The sequence below is a fragment of the Eurosta solidaginis genome, chromosome 2, assembly GCF_040869045.1.
Source record: "Eurosta solidaginis isolate ZX-2024a chromosome 2, ASM4086904v1, whole genome shotgun sequence".
NCBI classification, from domain to species: Eukaryota; Metazoa; Arthropoda; class Insecta; order Diptera; family Tephritidae; genus Eurosta; species Eurosta solidaginis.
In genome coordinates this window covers 34,801,711-34,825,319 of record NC_090320.1, presented here as the reverse complement: position 1 = coordinate 34,825,319, position 23,609 = coordinate 34,801,711, and the positions used below count along the sequence as shown (strand labels likewise).

Below are 23,609 nucleotides of genomic sequence, written 5' to 3'. Positions count from 1 at the left end.
TGATAGTTGTTATGTTCTTCCGTACAACTCACTCACACCACTGTGTCTTAAGTTATTAAACTCAATAAAAAAAAGCTTTATCATGCATTTGATAAACAATCCGGCTGTAGCACAATAACAACAACCCATGCATATATTTAAAGATTTTTGGTGACTGTGGTAAAAGCTCACATGCTAGAATATATAGCGTTTGTAGACGTAACTGTGGTTAGTTTTGAAAGCTTAGCATTTTAATTTTAAAGGGACATCTACTGGTGAAAATAGTGCGGTGAGCATACATTCAAACCTTTCAGACTTTAGGTCTGTCCACACGAAGTCTAATTTGGGGCTTGAAATAATTCACTACTTTGTTCACAAAGTGCCCTGCCCACTGCGCGGTTTAGTTCATTCGCTTCTACTAGAGCTGCACTATTTCATCTTACTTATGCATTTTTTTGTGTCCAAAAACAGCCTTCAATAAAATTTGTGTGAATCCATTTTAGGCATTCGTGTTTTTTTACTTTTATACCCAGCTCTACTTGTACACAGGGTATTATAACTTTGGTTGGATAACGGTTGGTTGTACAGGTATAAAGGAATCGAGATAGATATAGACTTCCATATATCAAAATCATCAGTATCGAAAAAAATTTGATTGAGCCATGTCCGTCCGTCCATCTGTCCGCTAACACGATAACTTGAACAAATATTGAGATATCTTCACCAAATTTTGTACACGAGCTTATCTGGACCCAGAATAGATTGGTATTGAAAATGTGCGAAATCGGATAATAACCACTCCCATTTTTTATGTACTTAACCATTTGGAAAACACAAAAAACCTGATTATCCAGTAAATAATAGACCTAGAATATTAAAATTTGACGTGTGGACTGATATTGAGACTCTTGATAAAAATTTGAAAAAAAATTTTAAAATGGGCGTGGCACCGCCGGCAGAGAGGTTGTCTTTACTATAAGGAATGCTTTGGAGAAAAATTAACGAAATCGGTTAAGGACCACGCCCACTTTTATATAAAAGATTTTTAAAAGGATCGTGAACGAATAAATTGAGCTAGATAAAAATTTGAAAAAAATTTTAAAATGGGCGTGGCACCGCCAGCAGAGAGGTTGCCTTTACCATAAGGAATGCTTTGAAGAAAAATTAACGAAATCGGTTAAGGACCATGCCCACTTTTATATAAAAGATTTTTAAAAGGGTCGTGAACGAATAAATTGAGCTATATCTTTGCAAAAAAGAGCTTTATATCAATGGTATTTAATTTCCCTAGTAGATTTATAACAATAAATAGGAAAAACTTCAAATTTTAAAAAATGGGCGTGGCACCACCCGTTTTATGACTAAGCAATTTTCTGTTTCGGGAGCCATAACTCGAAGAAGAATTAGTTCAGAATAGAACCAAACGTATATGTATTATTGTGCAGTCACTATTAAGCACACAAAACAAACAACAACAGCATTTCAAGTGTACAGCTGGGTATGTAATGTTCGGTTTCACCCGAACTTAGACTTCCCTACTTGTTCTTTTTAACTTCGTGGACGGAGGAAATGCAAGACTCTCTTTTTTAAGGGTTGCCTACTAAAATCTAACCTCCCACGGCCCGCGCAATTGTTCGTACCTGGGACCGCGTTTAGCATTACTTCGCATACGGGTGCGTGTTTTACGAGCTCCATTACTACTCAGACGCTAATGGGCTAGGCACTCATCTTCTCCTTTGCTGAGAAGTATATGACTCACATAAATACTGACCGTATCCCATCTGTCACTTCAGCAGGTCATGGCATTGATGACATTGCCCGCGAATAGGTAGCCAAATATATCTTCTACCGTCCTTCGCGGCGGAGTGCTCGCATTCGAAGAAGGTGTGATGTACATCATCTAATTTTCCACAGTACAGGCAGTCCGGTTTTCAACCTTGTCTATTCTGTGCAGATATTTGCGGAAATAACCATGTCCGGTTAGAAATTTATAGAAATTGAGTCAGATAAAAGATGACCTCTCCGTTTGGCCGCATCAACCATTTGTTCAGTTCAGGAATTAGTTCTCTTGTCCACTTCGCTGCGGTGCTGTTACTGTACTGTTTTTGCTAGCGTCGAATCGATTCTTTTCGCGCCTGTGTGGCAACAGCATTGCCACTCGTTTCCGGACCGCTGTGATATGTCGGTATAGTTCCCGCAAAGAACAGGACAGTGTAGTAAGCCGAAGCTATTCGCAGCGCTCCTCTTCGTTGGACCAAGCCCTTACCTTCGGTTGGACCAAGCCCTAGGTTTGGCTTTTCCAGTATTTCATTGCGTCCGCCCAGATTTCAGCACCGTATAAGAGTGATACAAGCAGTGTTTGCGATTAATCTATTCAGGTTCGCTACTGTGTGCACAGCCCTTTCGCAGGCTCCCTGGATATGCTCCGAGGAGGTGAGCTTTCTGTCTAGCCTCACGTGTGTGTCTTAGACTTATTATCAGATTTCGAGGAGTTTCCGCTATTGGGTTCAGAATGAAATAACTTAATGAGATTATCAGCTATATTGGATGCTATCTAATAATTTTAATGTTACCGTTGCAGTAGCATTTACCCTAATTAGAATCCACGTCCATGTTGCCAAGATATGGAAAGCGCGACTTAGAACCACTGTTTTAGTTTTGGGGTGGGAGAAAGACTTCGGTGCAAAGTACTGTGTTTCATTGCTGCGAACAAACTAAGGTAATCAAGGAAGCAGTCTTTGGTCCTTCAGGTAAAAAATAATGTCTCTACAAAGTAAAATTGTTGTCCCAATAGTACTTGCGTGAGTGCATTCGGTAATTAAAAGGCGACGGAAGGTCTGTGACCAAGAGCTACCAAACCCCCAAGCAAGGGTGTTATAAACACCGTTTGTATTAGACGACTTGCAGCCTGGTGATGCTTCTCCGATGTCGGTCAGCCTCGTTTGCTTTATCGCAGCAATGGGCGCTGCTGTGAAGAGCGATATATTTCTCTTTTAGGAAGAGTACTTCTATGCCGTTCATTTCACTCCGTTGAGCAGGTAGCCATATGGATAATATGAAAAATAAAAATAATTTTAAACATAAGCAGATGAGTAAAACGGAGGCGCATAAAATATGAAGCAAGCGATCTGCTATGCTGCTACCAGAGGTGGACATGGGGGGGGGGGGAATAGTCAGTGGTTTTAGAGACGCACTGACGAGGTGAAACTAGAAGGTAGAAGAACCAGTCATCCACGAGACAAACTAACAGCGAATACGAGCAGAGAATTTCGGGAATAGGGGAGAGAGGATTGAGCAAGTGATTGAGAATCCAAAGGATGAGTGCAACTCTGACTGACTAAGCCTCCGGCTTAGGGACTACTTGATCGCTGCTGCAGCATTAGAGGCTGAAAATAGCGGCAGTGAGATATTATCAACACTTCTTTACTCTTTCTCTGTGTGCTCGTGCTTTAGACAATTATCTAACGTAACCCTTGAAACAAAATAATACAAAAGCGGGATGATTTAGTTAAATGTATAAAGTGCAGTTCCGGTATTCACTGGCCAGGCGTGCGGTCCTACCCTACACAAAATTTGTGTTTACTTACCTTCTTCGTGGCGTCGCAATGCAGCACAGTATTTAATTTATACAGTTGCTCTGACGTAAGTATAATCTCCGCAGTAATGTCCTAGGAGTTAAGAGCAATGATGAGGGCCGAGCTTATCAACCCCTTGATTCAAGGTCCTAGAGTTGGCCGTTTCAAAACAAGTCTTAGATCGGGAGAGTATTACGCTCCCCGTAGTTTATGCCTTCTTAATTCTATCTGGGCTATAGCTTCTCATCACCTATCAGCTCGCTGGCTACCAAATTGTACAGTTTTTCACAAAAGTTTTACTCTACTAAGGATGTTACCAGAATTACCATAAAAACATGGTGTAATAAATTATTCGCAAGTAACTCCTGTCCCACACTTTCTGAAAGCCTAGCAAGGCCTCAGTTTACTTGATATCTTCTTAAATTTTAAGGCATATTGGGCGATAGTGCGTCTATAATATTTACTGTCCGTAACTTCGCCAAAACTTGGACAGCCCGCTATTTATGTGGTATTCAATAGGGGGACTCCCTTTGTCTTGCAAATGATGCACGGATTGCACGGAATGCATGGATTGCACGGATTGTAAAGTCCAATAACAAAACACCCTGTTGTTGTAGCGATAAGGTTGCTCCCCGAAGGCTTTGGGAAGTGTTATCTATGTGATGGTCCTTTGCCGGATACAGATCCGGTACGCTCCGTTAACACAGCACCATTAAGGTGCTAGCCTGAACGGGAACGATTTATATGGCCACATTAAACCTTCAGGCTATCCCTCCCTCCCCACCCCCAAGTTCCATGAGGAGCTTGGGGTCGCCAGAGCCTCGTTTGTTAGTGAAACATGATTCGCCTCAAACAATTTTATGCCATTGAAATAATTTGTAACATGCTCAAACCTATGTAAATCTTCGCGCAACGAATTGTAGGAAATACAAATCAACATTGTTTCAAAGGTATTCCTCCCAATCTTCTCATTTCGCGCAATTGTTCTTCATATTTTGTAGTCATTTTATGTACCAGTTTTTCGACGCTTCTTACTGGTGTATGCTATAACTTCTCAATGGGGTGGTCTCATAGTCTTGTATATTTTGTCGTGGGATAAAAACAACTCTTGCAAACCCCAAATATAACTATGAGTCATGTAACATGCGTGAATATAAATTTTGCATGTTTTTAGACGCAACTGAAATTTTCCTTTTTAAGAAATTTTTGCAGTAGTATCGAAGTTAAGTCCTACTGGTAATTTTGTTAGAGCCGCCCCGGTATTCAAAGAATAGGCTATTGCCAACAGCATAATCAAATTTTCGAAATATGGTCATGGAACAGTCCTCTTTTAGGAGCAACTGATATACCTTTTCTGAAACATGTTTGGTGGTATAGTAGCTTTATCGATATTTTAACGTCGAATGCCGCTGCTACAAATGGCAATACCAATCGTTTGCAGCGCACATAGGTAGATTTTCAAGTTTTAGGCGGCCAAAAATATTTTATTGCCTATATCTTCTTAAAACTGTTTATTAAATGAAAAATTATAATAATTTGTGTAATTAATCGGTTATATTAAAAAAATAGATATTACACTGTGTAACACTAAACAATTTCTGCGCAGTGAGGCTATTTTTCTTGTTGTACAGCAAGAAGTGTATATCAAACCCTCTATCTAACCCCCTATCTGCAAGTATCTGCAGCTAAATTTAATGTAGTTGGCAAGCTAATTGTGCCAAGTGCCATTTTCAAAACTATTTTTCACTTGGATGGACTTGGAAACATAACAAAACTGGTTTTGAAAACAAAAAAAAAGAAAAATAAAATAGGTTCCTTATCAATTTATAACTTCTAAAAATCACAAACACCATTAATAATGTTAGTATTTACCTGAAATATCAGAATCCATCACAATTACTCAATTCAATTGTCTTAAAACTTAAAATATTCACGTTAAAACATGCGATTTCACATAGTTAAAAAAAAAAAAAAAAAACCATAACACGCGTTTCAGAAATAGATAAATTCCGATTACTTGGCAGCAACGCCAGGTATGCGATGGATGGGAAGGGGTAGAATTATTGTTCCCCTGTCTATTCTTAAGCTGTGAGAGTGATTTTTTTGTAATTGTGACAACTTTCGGAAATTAAATTATGGCCACCTAAATGTCTAAAATCTACCTATGTGCAGCGTGCTGTTGATTAGAAATTCAGAATTATTTATAACGCCTAGACTTAATTTGCCAAACACACTCTAGAGTCAGCCCCTATTAAGGTTACTTCGTTATTTCTTCACTAAAATCAAACAAATTACTTTTTGAAATAATTTTATTATATTTTAATGCAAGTATTAACTTATTTATTTTAAGAATTAAGTATTACTACTTTTTTAAACAAAGTACAAGTACTATTTAGTTTCAAATTTTTTTTGAAATTGCAGTAATTTTCGTGGTATTTTCTATTTCCTACTTTAATCACTTGTAGTTTGCTTAGCTAAGGTCTTTGGTATACATTTTTTAGTTAAGATTATTTATAGTAGTACATACTATTTATTGGTTTATCAATTAATTCCTGGAAGTAAATGCACTAAATAATCTTTATTAATGTTTTTATAATATTTTTGTTTATTATATTTTCTATGTATTTTAATTTAAATTGATTTATATTTCATTAATTTCCAATTATTAATTTTCAATTTTATTAATATTTTTATAAGTATATAATATTAAATAATCGAACTTTCAACATGCTCCACTAAATACATACATAGATATTTTTTTAGTATTAATCTTAGTCTTTAGTTAGAAAGGTAGGCGACTTTTTACTGTATAAATATATTTTATTTTTTCAGTTTTTAATTTAATCAATTCGTTTGTGTTTTTGGTTTGTATTAAATTCACTAATTAGTCACATTCAGCATTAGAAAAACAAATTATTTTATATAACATACATACATATGTATTACTACAAGTAGTTTTTGTAGCTACATAACTAATAATTCCTTTCATGGAAGAGAAGAATTTTATGGATCACAAGGTTTGAGTACTTTTTTTTCAAATTTCAGGTTTAAAGATACTAGATTCTAAATTTTTTATTATAAATACATAGTATAATTAAAAAAAAAAAAAAAAAAACACTGCGAGCACATAAGCTGAGCATTTCCTATTCTCTTTATTAAGCTTTGAATGCATTTAATGAGAATTCATTGGCTTTCACTGTGAAGTGATTCTTTTAAACTTTATAATACTCCTTATTGAGATTTTAACGTATTTAATGCGAACTTATTGAACAAAGATGGACTTTTACTGCGACATCTTTCTTTTAAACTTTTCTTAATGTTATTGAAGAGTATTAAATAAGCATTCAGTATTGAGTTGAGTTAATACTGCAAACGTTATAGTAGTAAGCTTTCACAAGCTCCAAATACTGCAAAATTCCTCGTATTAAGCTTTCACAGGTTTAGTTGGGCTTTTATGCTTGCCGGCGGTAGATTTCTGTAGCAAGATTTCAATCTTTTAAGAGTTAAAAATTCTTTTCTGGAACACATTTTTTCGTTTTACGTTTGAGCCTTTCAAAATCAATATGAGCTTTTGTGAAAAACCGTTTGCCTTTCTGAAGTACATTTGAGCTTTTTGTTTTATATTTGAGCTTTTTTGAATTTCACTTTCATTTTCCTAAAATACATTTGAGCCTGTGTAATAAACCTTGCAGAGTTTCATGTGCTCCTCTGGCAATAAATTGAGCTTTTCTGAAATACCTGTGACCTTTGTCGAAATACGTGTGTTTCATTCTCAAAACTGAAGTTGAAATTTTTTCAAATTTCCCGTATTAAGCTTTCATAGCTATAGTTAAGGGTTTTCCTGAGACGTGGATGTATGCTAAAATTTCTATAATAAGCCTTTAATGTTTTAAGAGTTAAATATTCCGTTCAAAACATTCCCGGAACTACATTTCAACTTAAAAAAAAGGGGGTTTTTAAAACATTTTCTGCTTTTCTGAAATATATTTGAGCTTTTTTTAAACAAAGTTGAGCTTTTTTAAAATACAATACTACCCATTTCGGAAATTCACTTACATTTTTATAAAAAAAACATTTTAAATTCAAAATCTGCCCTTCTGGAAATAAGCTTGAGTTTTTCCGAAATACCTCTGTCCTTTTCCGAAACGCGTGTGGTTTATTTTCAAAAACTGAAATTGACTTTTTCTGAAATATAAAGATTCACCAGCACAAAATAAAGATTTTGCTTTGGACATGATTACAATTCAACAGCGTGTGTGCCTTTAATCAATGTTAAAAGTATTTTAATTCGCTTTTTGAGGTGTGTTAAGGCCTCAGAAAGGCTCATAAGCTTGATCCTTGACGTATAATGTTCCAAACTGAATTATTTTAAAATTACTTCACTTCAAACATCCGTGACAGTCTCTGCACTGTTTAAAGCTTTCATTTTTCAGTTCCTTGCTTTCTTAAATTGATTAAAAATTATAATCTAAAGTTGTGAAGTTGTTTGAAGCTCTTGCTTTCGAACTTGTTTCGAACTGCCTGCAGTATTAGCGGTATTCGCAGGTTATCCAAATAAGTACAAAAACCATAAATTATTGAAAAGTTAAAAATTTCATCAAATTACAAAAGACCGCTTGAAAAAGCTTTCTCAAAGCTTTGGTCCTTTATTTCAATTTATTTACTGCAGAGAAAGTGCACTTTAAATCAAAAGCAATTTTTTAAGCAGGCTCAAAATTCTAGCTTTCGCTACGCTGAAACCCCGTAGCCTAAAATCATTAATAACAAGTGCGCATTTAACATTTAGTACCTTATGGTCACAAGCAATAACCGCCCAAGTTCTATGTAAAAGTATAGGAATTAACGCCATAGTCGTAACCATACCCATATCCATATCCAATGTGATCGATTATTGGTGCCTTAACCTAAAAGACGTGAAAATTTCATAAAAATTAAGAAAACGCAAAAAATTACAAACATATTCCACAAAAATAAGTCTCTTAGTCAAAACGTATCCAAAACAATAAATAAAATATACAAAAAGTTAATAAATACACCAATTCATATATTTTTAGGTTATGGAAAACCAAAAACCAATTGGTTGGCTATGGTATGGTTATGGCGTTAGCCTTATGGTATGGCACCATTAATCGATTACATTGATTTCCATAAGGGTGGTTCGATCAGCTGTTTTATCTGATTATGGTTTTTTGGTTATAAGTCACCATTAATTGGCCTTTTAGGCTGTTATCGCTTGTGACCATATGGTACTAAATGTTGCATACTTTTCTGCGCATTTGATATTGTATCAGAGATTTTAGACGATAGAATTTTAGCGTAACGAAAGCGGAGAAGAAAGAGCTTATAATCCAATCTAAATTTCAACAAAGCTTTAAAGCTTAAATGCGAGCTTTTAAACTTCCAGTTTTGATATTTCAATACAACAGCGCTGAATAAGGTTGCAATATCTACAAATATTCTTTTTATAAAATTCTTAAAATGTAGTTGGAAAAAACTTTTTTTTTTTTAATTTTCAATTCATATTAACAACAGTATTTTAAATCAACAGATTTTGATTTCTACATAGTTGGGGTATTAGTATAAGGCGTTTTATAGTTCATAAATACTTACGTAATATAGCTTCAGCTTACTTGTTATGCATAAAAAAATGAACAGCAATTTAGTTTAGACAAGACTACCACAAGAAGTGGTACTGATGGTACTAGTTTTAAGCTCTAATATAATTGTTTAATATTGTAGTGAGTATTGCGAAAATTCAAGTGCATTTATTTCTTCTGTTTGTGCGAATGTATAATTGATACATGTCTTTTGTTTTTTAAAAATAAACAGAGTTGCCCCTGATGATGCTGAAATTTGTCAGCGAAACGTTGGGCAGAATGATGAGTTGAATTCTTTCACTTGCACCAAAATAAATGGATCAGCCAATCCTGAAATAATTCATATAAATAAAATTTCTCCCTTGATATCCAGTAAGCTTTGCTAGAAAACTTGCAAGCTTTCGTTGATCTGATAACAATTGAATAAAAGCTTTCAAATTTGAAGCAGCACTAGAACAGCAATGCTTCAAAACAAATTGCTATATTATTCTCTATTGGGAAATTTTTAGAAGGACTTCCTCGGCGTCATATACGATGACTTTTAAAAGTTGATAACAAAAAAATATCCACTGGCTCAGAAATCATGCCTGACGACACCTGATAGCAAAGGAAAATGGATGGTTTTTAATGCAATCGGCGCATTTCCTTCTTCTGCTAGAAGAATCTCTGTCAGAATCCTATAATGTAGGCGGTAGTTGGTTATTTTAAAATACGTACATCAGTTTGGAGCTTTGAACTTTTATCCGATTGCTTTTTCGTAGGACGTCTTAATGCAAAAAAGTGCCAGTTGCAAGCAGTGCGAGGGTATAGAAATAGAACTAGTACCGTTTCTTAATGCGAAAGTGCTAGCTATTTCGGAACTGATGCAATTCGCTTCAGGGAACAAAAAGGAGGTTACATCCCCCTAAAAGTAAACACATGACAGTTTTCACCATTCAACTGAAATCGTATATTAGCCTCAATGGAAAATGCCACTGAACAAAGCGTCAATTTATATAAATTCAAAATAAATTGCAGAATACTCATGAGACTAAATGAGACTTCAGACAAGTCGACTGGCTTACTCCTCTTGCCAGGGTTAAGGACGAAACAAGTAGAAATTTCGTTGAATGACGGCAGGACAAAATACTTGCTGCCATCGGAGAGTGACTGAGCGCATTTGTGTCTTGGAAGGTATGTGTCCCTTGAATGCTTTTGAGAGTACAGATAAGAAACCATGAAGAAATTGAAGAATTTTGGAACCAGCGTTAATAGCCAAACAATTACCTGCTTAGATATTGAACAGAGAATAACTCGTGCAAATAATTGGTTGCTGAAATGCAACATTGAAATAAAGTTAACGTTCATAAAAAAAAAGAAATATGCCACATTTCCAGCAAATTCAGCAAAATTAGAAGTGGTTTTTCGGTGCCATGCTCGCTTTTCTTCCATTACATTTTTTTTATTCTTGCGATATTAAGCTCCTTAAGATAGGCTATGTTTTCTCAATGTGTTTACATTTACTTGCGCCCAAAAGTATGCAAGTTTTGTTTCTCGAAAATTCTCTTCAACAAATTAAATTAAAAATAAAATATTACATTTTTATCATGAAAATGTGCTCTAATTGTATTATATGCACACTTTTAGAAATTTTCCAACCAATTTTCCCCTTGAACATTACTGGGTGACTTCATTTAAATTATCTACAGCGCAATTGTCGCATATTTTAGCTGAGAAATCATAACATACTTATAGGCGCATTCTTATTTATTTTAGTTTCAAACAAAGGCAATGGAAATGCGTTAGTGCGTAAAAAAGATTTTTCATACAAAAAAAAAGCAAAAATTAAAACTCATATTTTGTAACAATGCGTCTTTGTATGCGCAAAATAAGCGGCCTTTGTTAAAGCGCCAACAAGTATGCCTTACACTTTAGCATTATTCGCTTTATGTTTTAATTTCACGTTTTGTGTATTTGCTTTGGTTTATCGTTGCGGTTTTTTTTAATTGTTTTTTTTAATTAACTGTCATCACCATTGTTTTCGCTGCAACACATTTCGTTGCTTTCGCCCGCTCATTTCCCTTTCAACCCTTTGTGCGCGTATTCATTGTAAATCAATTCCTTTCCACGCCTTCCCATCTCCTTTCAATGTTTCATGGCATCAACACTAACCGAGGCATGCCTTTGGGAAAGTAGTAAGCGTATTATATGATTACGCCCAATGGGAGTAACGTCAATGTGTTTGCGCTGTAGTGGGAGCGTCTTGCTAACTTATTTGTTATTTCTCCCCACTCCTCTGCCAATTCACATTAATTATTGCGAATTATTATTACGTTTATTACGGCATCAAAGGCTTTACTTTTCAACGTCATACTCAATGTTTTTATCGCCCTGTCACTCTGCGTGTTGGTATCATTAACATGTTATGGTAATTGTATTTGTATAATCCTTGACTTTGTTATTGTTCTTAAAAAATTTGAATGAATCAATATTAGCTGCGTGAGTTTTGTCTGATTTCTTTGGGTGAGCGCCTTAAATGGCTGTAATTCATTTTAACATGAAAAGCTTTTAGAGTGAATATTTGAAAGCGTGAATTTATAATTTAGTTTATTTAATTTAATTAAAAATGTAATCGTCCATTCAGCACATTGCATACTTTTAGGCGCATTTTACATGAATGTGCCTTAGTAGAGCCTATTTGCCGTTGCTTCAAAATAAAGTCACGTTAGAGCAAAAACTATGGCATCAATCTTTCCCTTGGCTTTCAGGACATTTCATTTAAATGTAAGAAATATTTAGCAAAAATTTAACTGAGTCATAAAACTTTCAACTTTTATGAATGAAAAGTTCGAAATTTTCTCTTAAATTTGCGCGAATTTTCGTATATTTTTAAAAATGTTTTTGCAACTGGTTTGCACAGTTTCAGTTGCGAAATTCACATGAATTCATGTGAATTTTATAACTTATTGACGAAATTTGATAAAAATTGCCAGTACTATTTTCGTGTTCTTTGCTGTGTATAAAATATATAAATACAAGGCACGAAGAGATTTAGACCGAGCTTCCCTTCCGATTTGCGTCGTGCTACTTTAAATTTTTGCTACTAATTAGTAGGACGGGACCTACTAGTTTAACGCCGGCTTCCAACAACTTCTACAAGGTAGATGAGTTTCCACTGAGAGGCATGGCACAAATACACTCGAAGTGTTACCAAAAACACTGCTGATGGGCGACCTCGCTAAGAAAAACTTGTTTAATGTTTGATGTTGCTTTGCCCTGAACTTGAACCCAGGATCTTTGTTGCTGTATATGGATCTTGGTAATTCTCAGAAGAGTACATGCTGGACGCGGCTGATACCAAGGTATTGTCTGTCGCTCGGTAAATTTTGGTAATAACCTATGCTTAAATTTGTGTCGCGTGAGGTGGCTCTGCTTTAAGAAGATATATATTAAAGTGTTGCCAAAGGTAAAAGCAGTCCAGAAAATTTTAGATTAGGGTTTCCAATTGAACAAAGTAAAAAAAGTAAAACTCCAAGAAGTTGATCCTTGCTCCATTACTGAGCAAACTCTTTATATGATACTAATAATTTTAGTGGTGCATATTTTTAGGCTGAGTATAATTCTAGTTGTCAGAATGCCAAGCACCTACAAATTTATTAACATTCGTTGTGTCTGTCGCAATTTAAAATACAAAAATGCTTTAACAATTTGATTGGTTTGCTTTCATCATACACTCTTAAATCATATATTTTTACAGCTCCGCAGCAGTAAACTTTAAGGAGATTATTCGATTTAAATTTTATCGTTGAGCAATCATCTCTTCTTCACCTCCGATATAAATCTGTTGAGTTGCTAAGTAATATGTTAGAATCTGATAAATTGACATTTTAAAATAAAGATTTAAAAATTTTGTAGCCTAGTTATAGGCATTTGAAATAAAATTTTCATTAAAAATGTAAGCCTTAAAAATATTGAAATATTATTATTTAATTCTAAAAAGTATGAAATTAACCAGACAAGTCCTCAAAATATTCATAATTTATCCAATCAAATCATAAGCCGCACCATAAAAGCAGCCTTCATTAATAATGCATACTTTTAGGCGTAATATATACATGCATACTGTAACGAATTTACTGCAAATCCTCTTATTTGCAACCTTCTGCTAAGTTCGAATCACTAAACTGTTAAATAAATAACTCCAATATTTAATAATGCAAAATGGCCTTTATTAAAGTACTTCACAATAAATAACTCTACTATTGCTCGACAGATATCGTGCTTAATGAAAACTGATTGTAGCGCCTCTATTGTTGAGGCCTTTTATACTCTTTGATTTCCTCGTAACATCTTCTAAGCGCTTCTGTTCTAGAATCTACTAGTTGTTTATCTGTTATAATTATAACTACAGATGTACGTGTATAGCTCTCATATGCGCGTGTGTTTGTGAGCGACACTTCCACAATTATAATTGCATATCTCAGATAAGATATCTGCATGTGTTTGTACGTTGCTTCTCTGCTGCGTGTACGTACATATGTGTAGACATAATGATTGAATTATTGATGTGCATTCACGTCACTGCTTAGCATCGGCTTAGAGATGACAGTACCCCTTAGTGTTGCTAATATGCGTTACAATATGTATGTATTAATAAAGCACCTTACATACATATGTAGGCTTATAAATACTTCAAAATTTAATTGCTTACCTTTTTATTTTTATTTTAGAAATTGCCTTATGGAATTCATTTACAAAAATAAAAAGGTTACATTGCATACTTATTGGAGTACTCTCAATAAGTGTTTATTAAAACAGATCTCTATAAAGCGTTTTATCCTAAAATATTAAAATGATAGCGTGTAGAATTTTATGTTTTATTTATAAACTTCATGCACAGATGCACACTCAAAAGTAATATAATTTTAGGCGCAGCTATCAAATATTTAAAAATACCAATTACTGCTACTTATAAAACAAAGACTCGCTGTTATTACTTGCCTGTAGGAGGTGAAATTAAAAGCTCCTGATCCCTGACATACCTTTACTAATTGCTTTTGGGCGCATCACACAGTAAAAATTGCATTAATTTTATGTTTACTTTGCCTTAATTTCCTTTTCATAAACAGCATAATTGAATAAAAATACACATAATGAAATAGGTAATTAAAGTTCACTGGTATAACGTTAGCGTGGCATAATTAAGGCGCAAATTCTCATATTTGTACAAAAATTATTTTTTCTACGGCAACATCATTTGTAGGTATAGTGAAGTCTGTTATGGAACGATATTCTAAAAACCCAATATAAACGTTTAAAACATAGTACAGGTTTACAAGTATGATATGTGTGAGAAGGAAACAATTCCTTTCTCTTTCTAACACACTGCCGTTTGACACTTCGGTCAGTGTCAAACTATTGTGGAACTCAGTGGAACCTGCGTGGAACATGCGCTTGACACTGACCGAAGTGTCAAAATTATCGGGTTTGCTGTCGTGGAAAGCGACGCAGGGAAACAAAAAAAGGAGCGGAATATCAGATGGGTTGCTGTGATGGTACATTTTTTTGAACGAATTCAGTATGAAAATGTAGTGCACCTATATGGGTGCTACAGAAAATTATACAAAAGTCTTTAATTGGAGTAACTGAGGACGCGTAGTTATTACAGTATTAAGAATACAAACACGGGTGCTAAGTTTTTCTACCCCTTCAAAAGTTATCCGCGAAAAACAGTTTGAAAACGAGGTTGACTGCAATAACCCGTCCAAAAATGTGGAAAGAGAAATGAAAAAATGCGGTTTGTCCTGTTATCCATAGTCCAAAGGCGAAAAAGTAATCGAATTATTGGCAGCGAGGCAAAAACGCGTCTATTAATACCTCCCCCGATGGTTTAGGTCGTGTTTTAGCAATCGTCCCCGGTAATAAAGTATCACAATTTGTTGATTAAAATTGTTCAAAATATATAGATTTTAAAGAGAGATGTAATTAAGTGCTCGTTTGAAAGTAAATAAGGATATTTCTTTGTAATTTTACAATAAAAATTTTACGCAGTTTTCGTTAGCAGCTACTACATTTTTCTGGGATCTAAGAAGTACAACAGTGCCAAATAGCATCATCCACAAAAAAGACGAACAAGAACAAGCATTTTATCAGATGAGCGTGGCTGTGTATTTGCGTGCTTCTACATATCCTGCTTGTAGAGCTTTACAATGATTTAAAATAAATTTTCAGAGAGCCCGAAATTTGAAAAACTTCTCTCAGCAAAATTTTCCGCCAAAGAAAAAGACAATTTATTCAAAGTTTCTTCAACAAACTTCTTTTGTAGATTCCCGACTTCTTTGTGATATAATCATAGGCGCAGCTTTAGGCGGAAAAATTAAAGATATGTCCGAAGGGAAAAGATGCAGGATGAAAAAAATATTACAAAGATACAAAAGTATTATGTTGCATACTTTCATGCGTAACCTACTCACTAAAAGCCGAATAAAGTAATTTGTATAAATTACTGCATATAGTTTTTGTGGTATATTTTAAGGCGTAGAAGCTCCAACTCATGTAATAATATAGCCATAATTGTAAAACTCAGTTCGACTGAGGGGTGCTGAACTGAAACTCAAACTTTTAATTAACAAAATATAAATAATATGTGGAGGTATGCGTTGCATACTTTTAGGCGTATGCATGTTTTCATAACAAACTTTCTTTTGCATTTTTGAACGTTCTTTGAATAAAATTTACCTGCCAAGAATAGCAAAATTAATTAGCTGGCCTCCAGAAAGCTTCACAAAAAAAAATTAAAACACGGTTTACGTTATATAACATTTAAAGCTTTAACCTCTAAGAACTGATGTAGATACATTTAGCTTGCTAAAGCGTCGTTAAAGAAACAACTAAAGTTCAAATCTTGTTCGTCTTTTAATATTTAAAAAAACAGAAATTTAGTTCTAAAATATTTGCATATATTTAAAGGGTTCAGCCTCAAGCAATCGATGTACCTATGTTAAAATTTTTGACTTTATTTTCTTCATTGTATACTATCTTCTAAATAAAATATTTACCATTTCTATAACCCCCAATTAATTCCTATATAAATTTTCGACATTCTTTATACAAACTCATTACTAATTGCGTACTAATTCAAACAAATTTTAAACTAGCATTAATTTGTTTAGCTAATAATTTTTTGAACGCATTACATATACTAAGTAGGTTTCTCATAACTTCAGGCGTGTGCTTACAAAGCTTATAAAGCTTTTACTCGTTTTTTTGCGCTAAGCTTTAAGCTCTAAATGCGAGAATACGAAAAAGCACGCTACGTATGTTTGCTAATTCCGTTACTATTAATTAATTATGTAATTAACGCTAAATAAAATTGAAAAATGTTCTACTAGGTATTACGGTTGCCTTTCATAATGTTTGTATGTTTGTTTTATGCAATTTTAATATTATTTTATGTATTTTTGCCTTGTATATTAACAATTTTAATATCGCAGCTAATTTTGAGCTTTTTCTTACTTTTGGGTTTGTGGTAAATTTTTTAATCTATAATTTTTAATGTTGGATTTATTATATTCTATGTAATTGTTTGGTATTTCAATTTTTATATTTTTTTATTAAATGTTTGTTTAATATTTTTTTAATATTTTATTTACTTTGTGCTCACTTTTTTTTACTAAATTTTTATTTAAGTTTGTTAATTTTTATATTATTTGTTTGTTTTCAAGTAACCCTAAAAACTTTAGTTAATTTTTACAAATGATTTATTCGTATTATTTTTTTAAATTTCACATATTGGGTAAAACTGTTAGTTTCTTTGTTTAATTTTTATAAAATTTTTCGTTAGATCTTTAAAATAATTTTTTTTTTATATGAATTTCTGTTAAATTTTACTTTGAATTTGATCAGACCTGTAAAGTACTGAGTACATACTTGTACTAGTACCAAATAAGTACAAGTACTCAAGTACTTCAAATCTAAGTACAAAGTATTAGTACTACAGTACTTGTACTTCGAATCCGAAAGTACAAGTAGATATACTTTCGAAATACTTGCAAGTGCACGAAAGTACTTTTTCTAATAAAATATGTCAGTTTGATTCATAAATGGAAAATTAAAATATGAGTAAAATTTATATTAGAAAGCAACAAGAAGTAAAATAACATATCAAATAAGTATAAATTGTACAATAGCTAACAATATTAAAGTAGTTTTATGTTTGCCTTCATTAGTACTAGTTTTTCAAACGAAAAGTCCGTGATTGGTTGCCTTCTAGGACTATAAACAATGCCTGCTAAGAAAAATAAACGCTCTACTGGGTTGGAGGAAGCTGAGGGCGTATTCATTTTGAGTGATAGGTCCTTCATAAGAGGATAACACTGAAGCATATTGAAATCTGTTGATGTATCATTAAAATGCCTGTAAAACTTTTCTTCAACCATTTTGTCCAAGTTAGGTCGTCGTAAGGGTGCTGGTTGATCCGCTTCAAAACCGTTCAATACTTATCACAGTACTTCGAAAGTACTTACAAATACTTTACTTGTACTTCAACAACTTCGACTTATACTTATACTCATTTTTCGAAGTACTGAGGTACTTAGGTACTGATACTTGTACTTGTACTGGTACTTTTTGTTTACAGGTCTGACTTTGATTAACTTTTTTGTAAACCTTTTTTATATTTTCTTTTTTATTGTTTTTTTATTCTTCATTCGTTTTTCATTTGAACATAACATTAATTTTTCAAGTTTATGAAAGAGTTTTTTTTTTGATTTTTTTATTCTCATTTACGATTTCATTATTGTTTTTGTTTAAACTTGAGTTTTTATGTATCATCGCACTTTTTAACTATTTTTGTATTATTTTTCCAATGTTATACTTTATTGTATTATTAAACTTTAATATTTCTAAAAAATTATAATTTGAATTTATTAATTGTAAGCTTTTTTTATTTTCTCTTGTTTTGATTTTTAATATTTTGTTTGTTTTTTTTTTTGTTTTTGGAAATTATTTTTTTTTTTTATCACGTTAATTTCATTTCTCTGCATGTTTTGGTTTTCACATTGATTTTTCAATGTTTATCGAGATCGCTTTTTTTTGCATCATTTGTTATAATTTTTGTACTTTTTTTTTATTGTTTAAATTTTTATAAATTTTTTTTTTAATTTTAGTTACCGCTATTTTTTTAGTATTTAAATTTCCTATAACTTTAGCTACTTCATCAATTTTTATAACTTAATTTTAAATTTCACAATATTTTTTGAAACTTTCAAATAACTATTCAATATGTTCACTACTATTTTAGAAATGTACTTTTTATGCTATTTGCTCAATTTTTTTCTATGTACACAATTCTTAGTTCAACACTTAAGCTAATAAGTTGTTTTTCTTTGTTTTTAAGCACAAATTTTCACGGCAAAGTTGAAAGCAAATAGAAATTAAGAAAAGAAAAAAAAAAAAATAACAAAAAATAATATGCAAAAATTTTAATTTTTTACTTTAGTATTAGTACAGACTAGGTTTAGACGGTCGGACATTTTGTAGTTGTTACCCTTTTTGTTTAATTCACAACCATTGAAATTTGTAGTTCTCAACATATTTATTGTTGAATGAAGTTTTAATTTTTAATATGCTAAAATTTTTTATATGAACTTAGGTATTAAAAATAAAAAAAGTTAAAAAAAAAAATTAAAAAAACTATGGCTAATGAAAAAAGCGTGCAAGGTGCCTTCATTTTTCTTACAAATATTTAAAGAAAATCAATTAATATTAAAGCATTTCCGTAACCTTATTGCTGTGGCATATCACTACTACCACCACCGTTTCCAAGGCCAGCTCTAGACTCGGGCGGTACCTGCAGGATATAAATATTGTAAATGAATTTTTTCATAGCGTAGAATTATTTATACAAACGAGTTGTCACTATTCGCCCGGAAAGTTCGTACAAAAAATTTCAGAATTTTTTTGTTTTATTTTTATTTTTTTATCTTTTTTTTTGCTATTTTACTTCATTATGGAGGAAACATTTTTTTCTGGGCGAATAATAACTGCCATACAAAAATTATGAATAACAATACAAAAATTAAAGTTTTTGAGATTTTGTTGTAAAAACATAAATACATTTTTGAAACATATATATACATAGTTTAAAAAAAAGGCGTTAGAGCACGTTAAAAAGCGTATGTTATAAAAGCAAAATTTAGGGAAAGAGAGGCATAATTTTAGATGCAATAAAAATTTCACCCAAAGGTGTTAAGTTGTTAGTAGACATTTTTAAAACACAGAGTTAGTATTTATTAGTTAAAAAAAAAATCAAGCATAACTGCATTATACAGTCCACATAATGTTAAAAGTTTTGATACACAAAAACAACATTTATGCTTATTGTTGAAAATTATAAAAGAAAATTGCATCAATTATTAGGAAAAAGCTTACAAAACATTTATTTGTTTAAGTAACAACCCAATATTATGGGTAAACCCTAAAAGGGAAGTTGAAATACAAAACGGAGTACGTGGTTTACGCAGTTTACCATAAATCTTCCGGAAAACTTGTATCTCGAATTCTCCTAGGGCCACCCTGTCTTCTCTAGATATGCTCCTTGCTTCCGAGCTCTAAATATGGGGAGACAAGTTGAGAGACTTATAGAGCTTGATTTTTTTTACGGAGCGTTATGATCTTATTTCATAGTTGCCTACTCAGTCCGAAGTAGCACTTGTTGGCAAGAGCGGTGCCTTGCTTGATTTCTAACGTAACAACTTACAAAAAATGCAAGAGCTTCAAAATAACTTGAATACCTAAATCGTGTCGCGATAAAAAACATTCGCGCCCTCCATTTCACTCACTATGCTTATTGTCTCTTCTTCTTGATCTTCTTGCTTTCGGGCGTAGTTGGTCGCAGTCAGAAGTAATACTCTTTAGTTGCTAGAACCGAAAGAGAATGAACGGAGTAACGGCTGATGCCACTTCGAGGCAATTTTCTTGATCTTCTTGAAGGCGCCCAACTTGGGGCGCATTAGCCTAACACGATGTTTCTCATTTGAATACCGTTAAAATACTTGCTTTCTCATATGAATTAAAGAAGTAATACTCTTTATATGCTAGATTGGGTTGAAGGAGAATTAACGGGGTAACCGCTTCTCATTTGAATACCGTTAAAATACTTGCTTTCTCATATGAATTAAAGAAGTAATACTCTTTATATGCTAGATTGGGTTCATAAAAAATGAACAGAATAACGGCTGCCTCCACTTAGGGACGATAACCTCGATCTTCTTGAAGGCGCCCAACATGGGGCGCATTCGTCTAAGCCAATATTTCTTCTATTAATGATTTTAAATCACTTCTTTCCTTATAGCAGTAAAGTAATACAAAGTATTTTCTACCCTCAATCATATTTTAGTAATTTTCAATGAAACTAAGTAGTTTACGCTGTAGTATGAACATAGCTTAACCCCTTAAATCAATAATTGCCGCTTTTATACCGCTATAGACGCTCACGAAATTGTGTTAATACACACGTACGAGTACAATAACAAAAACCAATATACAGACACATCAACACACATCGAGCACAAGACATTTATAATAGTGAGCACTGATTTAAATTTGAATACCTTAAGTAATGTATTTCGCATAAACGAAGCCATTCATTCGATATGCTGTTTAAGCGTTTCCAAAATGTGTGAGTTATATTTACGTATACAACTTCCTATAAAACTCTTCAATACACATATTAGCATTCTCGAAGCCTTAAATGTTTACATAAAAGCTGTGGAAGTCTAAGAAATCCGAGGAATCAGTTTGGTTGCTCAATTGTTGCTCAAGCTAGGTATATTTAAATGGTTTGGAATATTTTTTAAAAAAAAAAAGGGTTTGAAGAGAAAACAAGAAAAAATATCATAAAATGTGTGCCAATTAATTAAGAGCGCAAAAAGTGTTAAAGACAAAGACAAAAAATATAATTAGTGAAAGAGACAAATAGATACAGAAAAAAGTAGTGATTGCAGTGTTATAATAAGAAAGAAGAAGAAAAAAGTATTTTTATGTAATATTTTTTAGGCAGGGTGTTAGACTAGTACGGTTTTGTATTTGTTAACGAAATTAGTGAATAAAATTAGCAAAAACTATTAAAAAACAACTAAGCTAACATTTTTTACTTATTGAAATCAAAATTTTTTTTAACTTCTTGTTTTTTTTTTTTAATTAATTATAAATAAAAATATTTAAACTTACCAATTTTTTAAAACAATCCTCAAAGAAACTTGTCATTGAACGATAGAGATGTCTCTTGACGCCCGCTAGACTATGCCCCTCATCTGGATAGATTTGTTGTTTGTAGAGTACACCTTTATTGGTTAGCGCACGCGCTAACACCATCGATTGCTGTACGTGCACATTATCATCGGCAGTTCCGTGCACCAATAAGAATTGACGATCTCGCAAATTATCAACATATTTAGAAAGATCACCCTCTTCGTAGCCTTTGTAATTGTCAGTCACATTCGGGAAGCTCAAATAACGTTCGGCATATGTGGAATCTGTAGAGAGTTGAAGATAAGAGCGTGTGTAACGAAAAATGAGAAGATTTATATCTTGATTCATAGAAAAGAAAGATCGCAAGAATTGTGTGCACATATTTTTACAAACGGCGCATTTACTCAAATTTAGTTTTGAAGAGGTGACTTATTCGCAGTTAACCTGGCAGTTTTCATTCTCATAGCATAAACTGCCGAGAGAATAACTTTGATAATGTGACGTCACACTCAAAGAGCGTACTGGCATGTATTCAAACATTCTTGTACATGTTCATAATTTTGAGGTTAGATTGATTCAATTCCAACAGAAAGACACTGAATCTGTAATAAATAAAAAGTCTCATTCTGTGCTGGCTTAGCTGCACCACTTTAAATGTCTGACTTTAAAAAATTTTATAATAATATAGTTTTTTGGTCACGCTCTTGTATCTTCGGAGCCAACAATGTTGATAGTCATTTCTGCGCTTTGGGTGATTTCAATCTAAGGTTGTATGGTCCAAAATTATTAATGATAACGTCCTAACGCCTACTAATATCAATCATCCTCATGAGATCTATTTCTTGGACACCCTTTTTGGGGCTAACTTAATTCAGATTAACCACTTCGTTAACCAGTTAAATAATATCCTGGACCTTATTTTTGCTGATCAGAATCTAACTGCTCGCTTGACCGAATGTACGTTTCCTATTTATAAGTCTTATATGCATCATGTACCATTTTCGTTATCTATAGAATTCTTCGAGCTGGTGCCGAATAACAACAGTAATAATACTGTCCGCTCCTATAATTTCTAGGATGTAAATTATGATGCTCTTAACTCACTCATATCTGAAACTGATTGGAACTCTATTTTCTTTGCTAAAAACCCTGCTCAATGCTTCGATGCCTTCTTGCTTGTGTTGTCAGTACGAATCTCGCTTTACTTCCGGTTAAAGTTCACAAGCTACCCTGGTACACTACTAGGTTAAAAAAACTGAAAAATCAAAGAAATAAGTACCACAAATTATATAAAGCGACTCTCGACATTTATTTTAAAGATCAGTATACCTATTATATGACTCAGTTCAATGTTCTGGATAAGTTCTTATACAGTAAATACATTTCCCGATTTGAGGATGAGTTAAAAGCAAATCCTAAATCTTTTTGGAACTATGTTCGGTCTAAGAAAGGTTGTACCAATATCCCAACCTGTATGAAATTTAACGATACCAGTTCAGATTGCCTGGCTGTTACAGTAAACCTTTTTGCTGATTTTTTCAAATCTACATTTGTTGTTGATACGGATGATACTAACAACAGGTATTCCTTTGATACACCAAAGCCTTTAAACTTTGGGTCCCTGTCTGTATATGAAATGGACATTATTAAGGGTATCTCCTCCTTACAGTCCTCACTGAAAAATGATATAGATGGTTTGTCCTGTTCTTTATTTAAAAAGTGTAGTAGTTCCCTTTGTGTTCCATTGCGCCATATTTTCAATACTTCTCTTTCGACCGGAGTTTTTATTGATCGCTGGAAGCTGGCGTCTATCACCCCAATCTTGAAGTCAGGCAATAAAAATGCTGTAAAGAATTATAGGCCAATATCTAAATTGTCGACCTGTTCCAAACTTTTTGATAAGGTAGTTAAGGACAAGTTATCATTCGCTATCAATAAAATAGTCGATCCATGTCAGCATGGTTTTATTGCGGGGCGTTCGACTGTCACAAATCTAGCGGTTTTTTCCCAGTTTTGTGTCAGCGTTCAAGGATGGATGTCAAGTTGACACCATATATACAAGGCCTTTGACACAGTTTCGCATAAACTACTTTTATGGAAACTTGAAAACATGGGCTTTCATTCAAGTTTTCTGTTGTGGCTGAAGTCTTACCTAGAAAATAGGATATATTTTGTTGAAATCGATAAAACTAAGTCCTACAAATTCTTAGCAACTTCCGGTGTACCA

At 33.2% G+C, this 23,609-nt stretch overlaps 1 protein-coding gene across 13 annotated transcripts in view; it reads right to left on the bottom strand.

Annotated features, from left to right (window-relative positions):
* Positions 1-5,849: 5,849 nt before the first annotated feature.
* Dpp10 (Dipeptidyl peptidase 10) overlaps positions 5,850-23,609 on the bottom strand; it is a 346,391-nt gene continuing 328,631 nt past the window's right edge. For 12 of the 13 annotated variants that reach the window (XR_010949406.1, XR_010949405.1, XR_010949412.1 and 9 more), the window contains 3 exons: positions 21,362-21,666; positions 20,743-20,953; positions 5,850-18,980 (listed from right to left, as the gene is read on the bottom strand). Coding sequence is in view for 1 of the 13 variants with exons in the window: in XM_067764960.1 (XP_067621061.1) it covers positions 18,915-18,980; positions 21,362-21,666 (371 nt within the window). In the remaining 12 variants the exon portion in view is untranslated. The remainder of the gene's footprint in view (positions 18,981-20,742; positions 20,954-21,361; positions 21,667-23,609) is intronic. The other variant, XM_067764960.1, reaches the window with a different exon arrangement.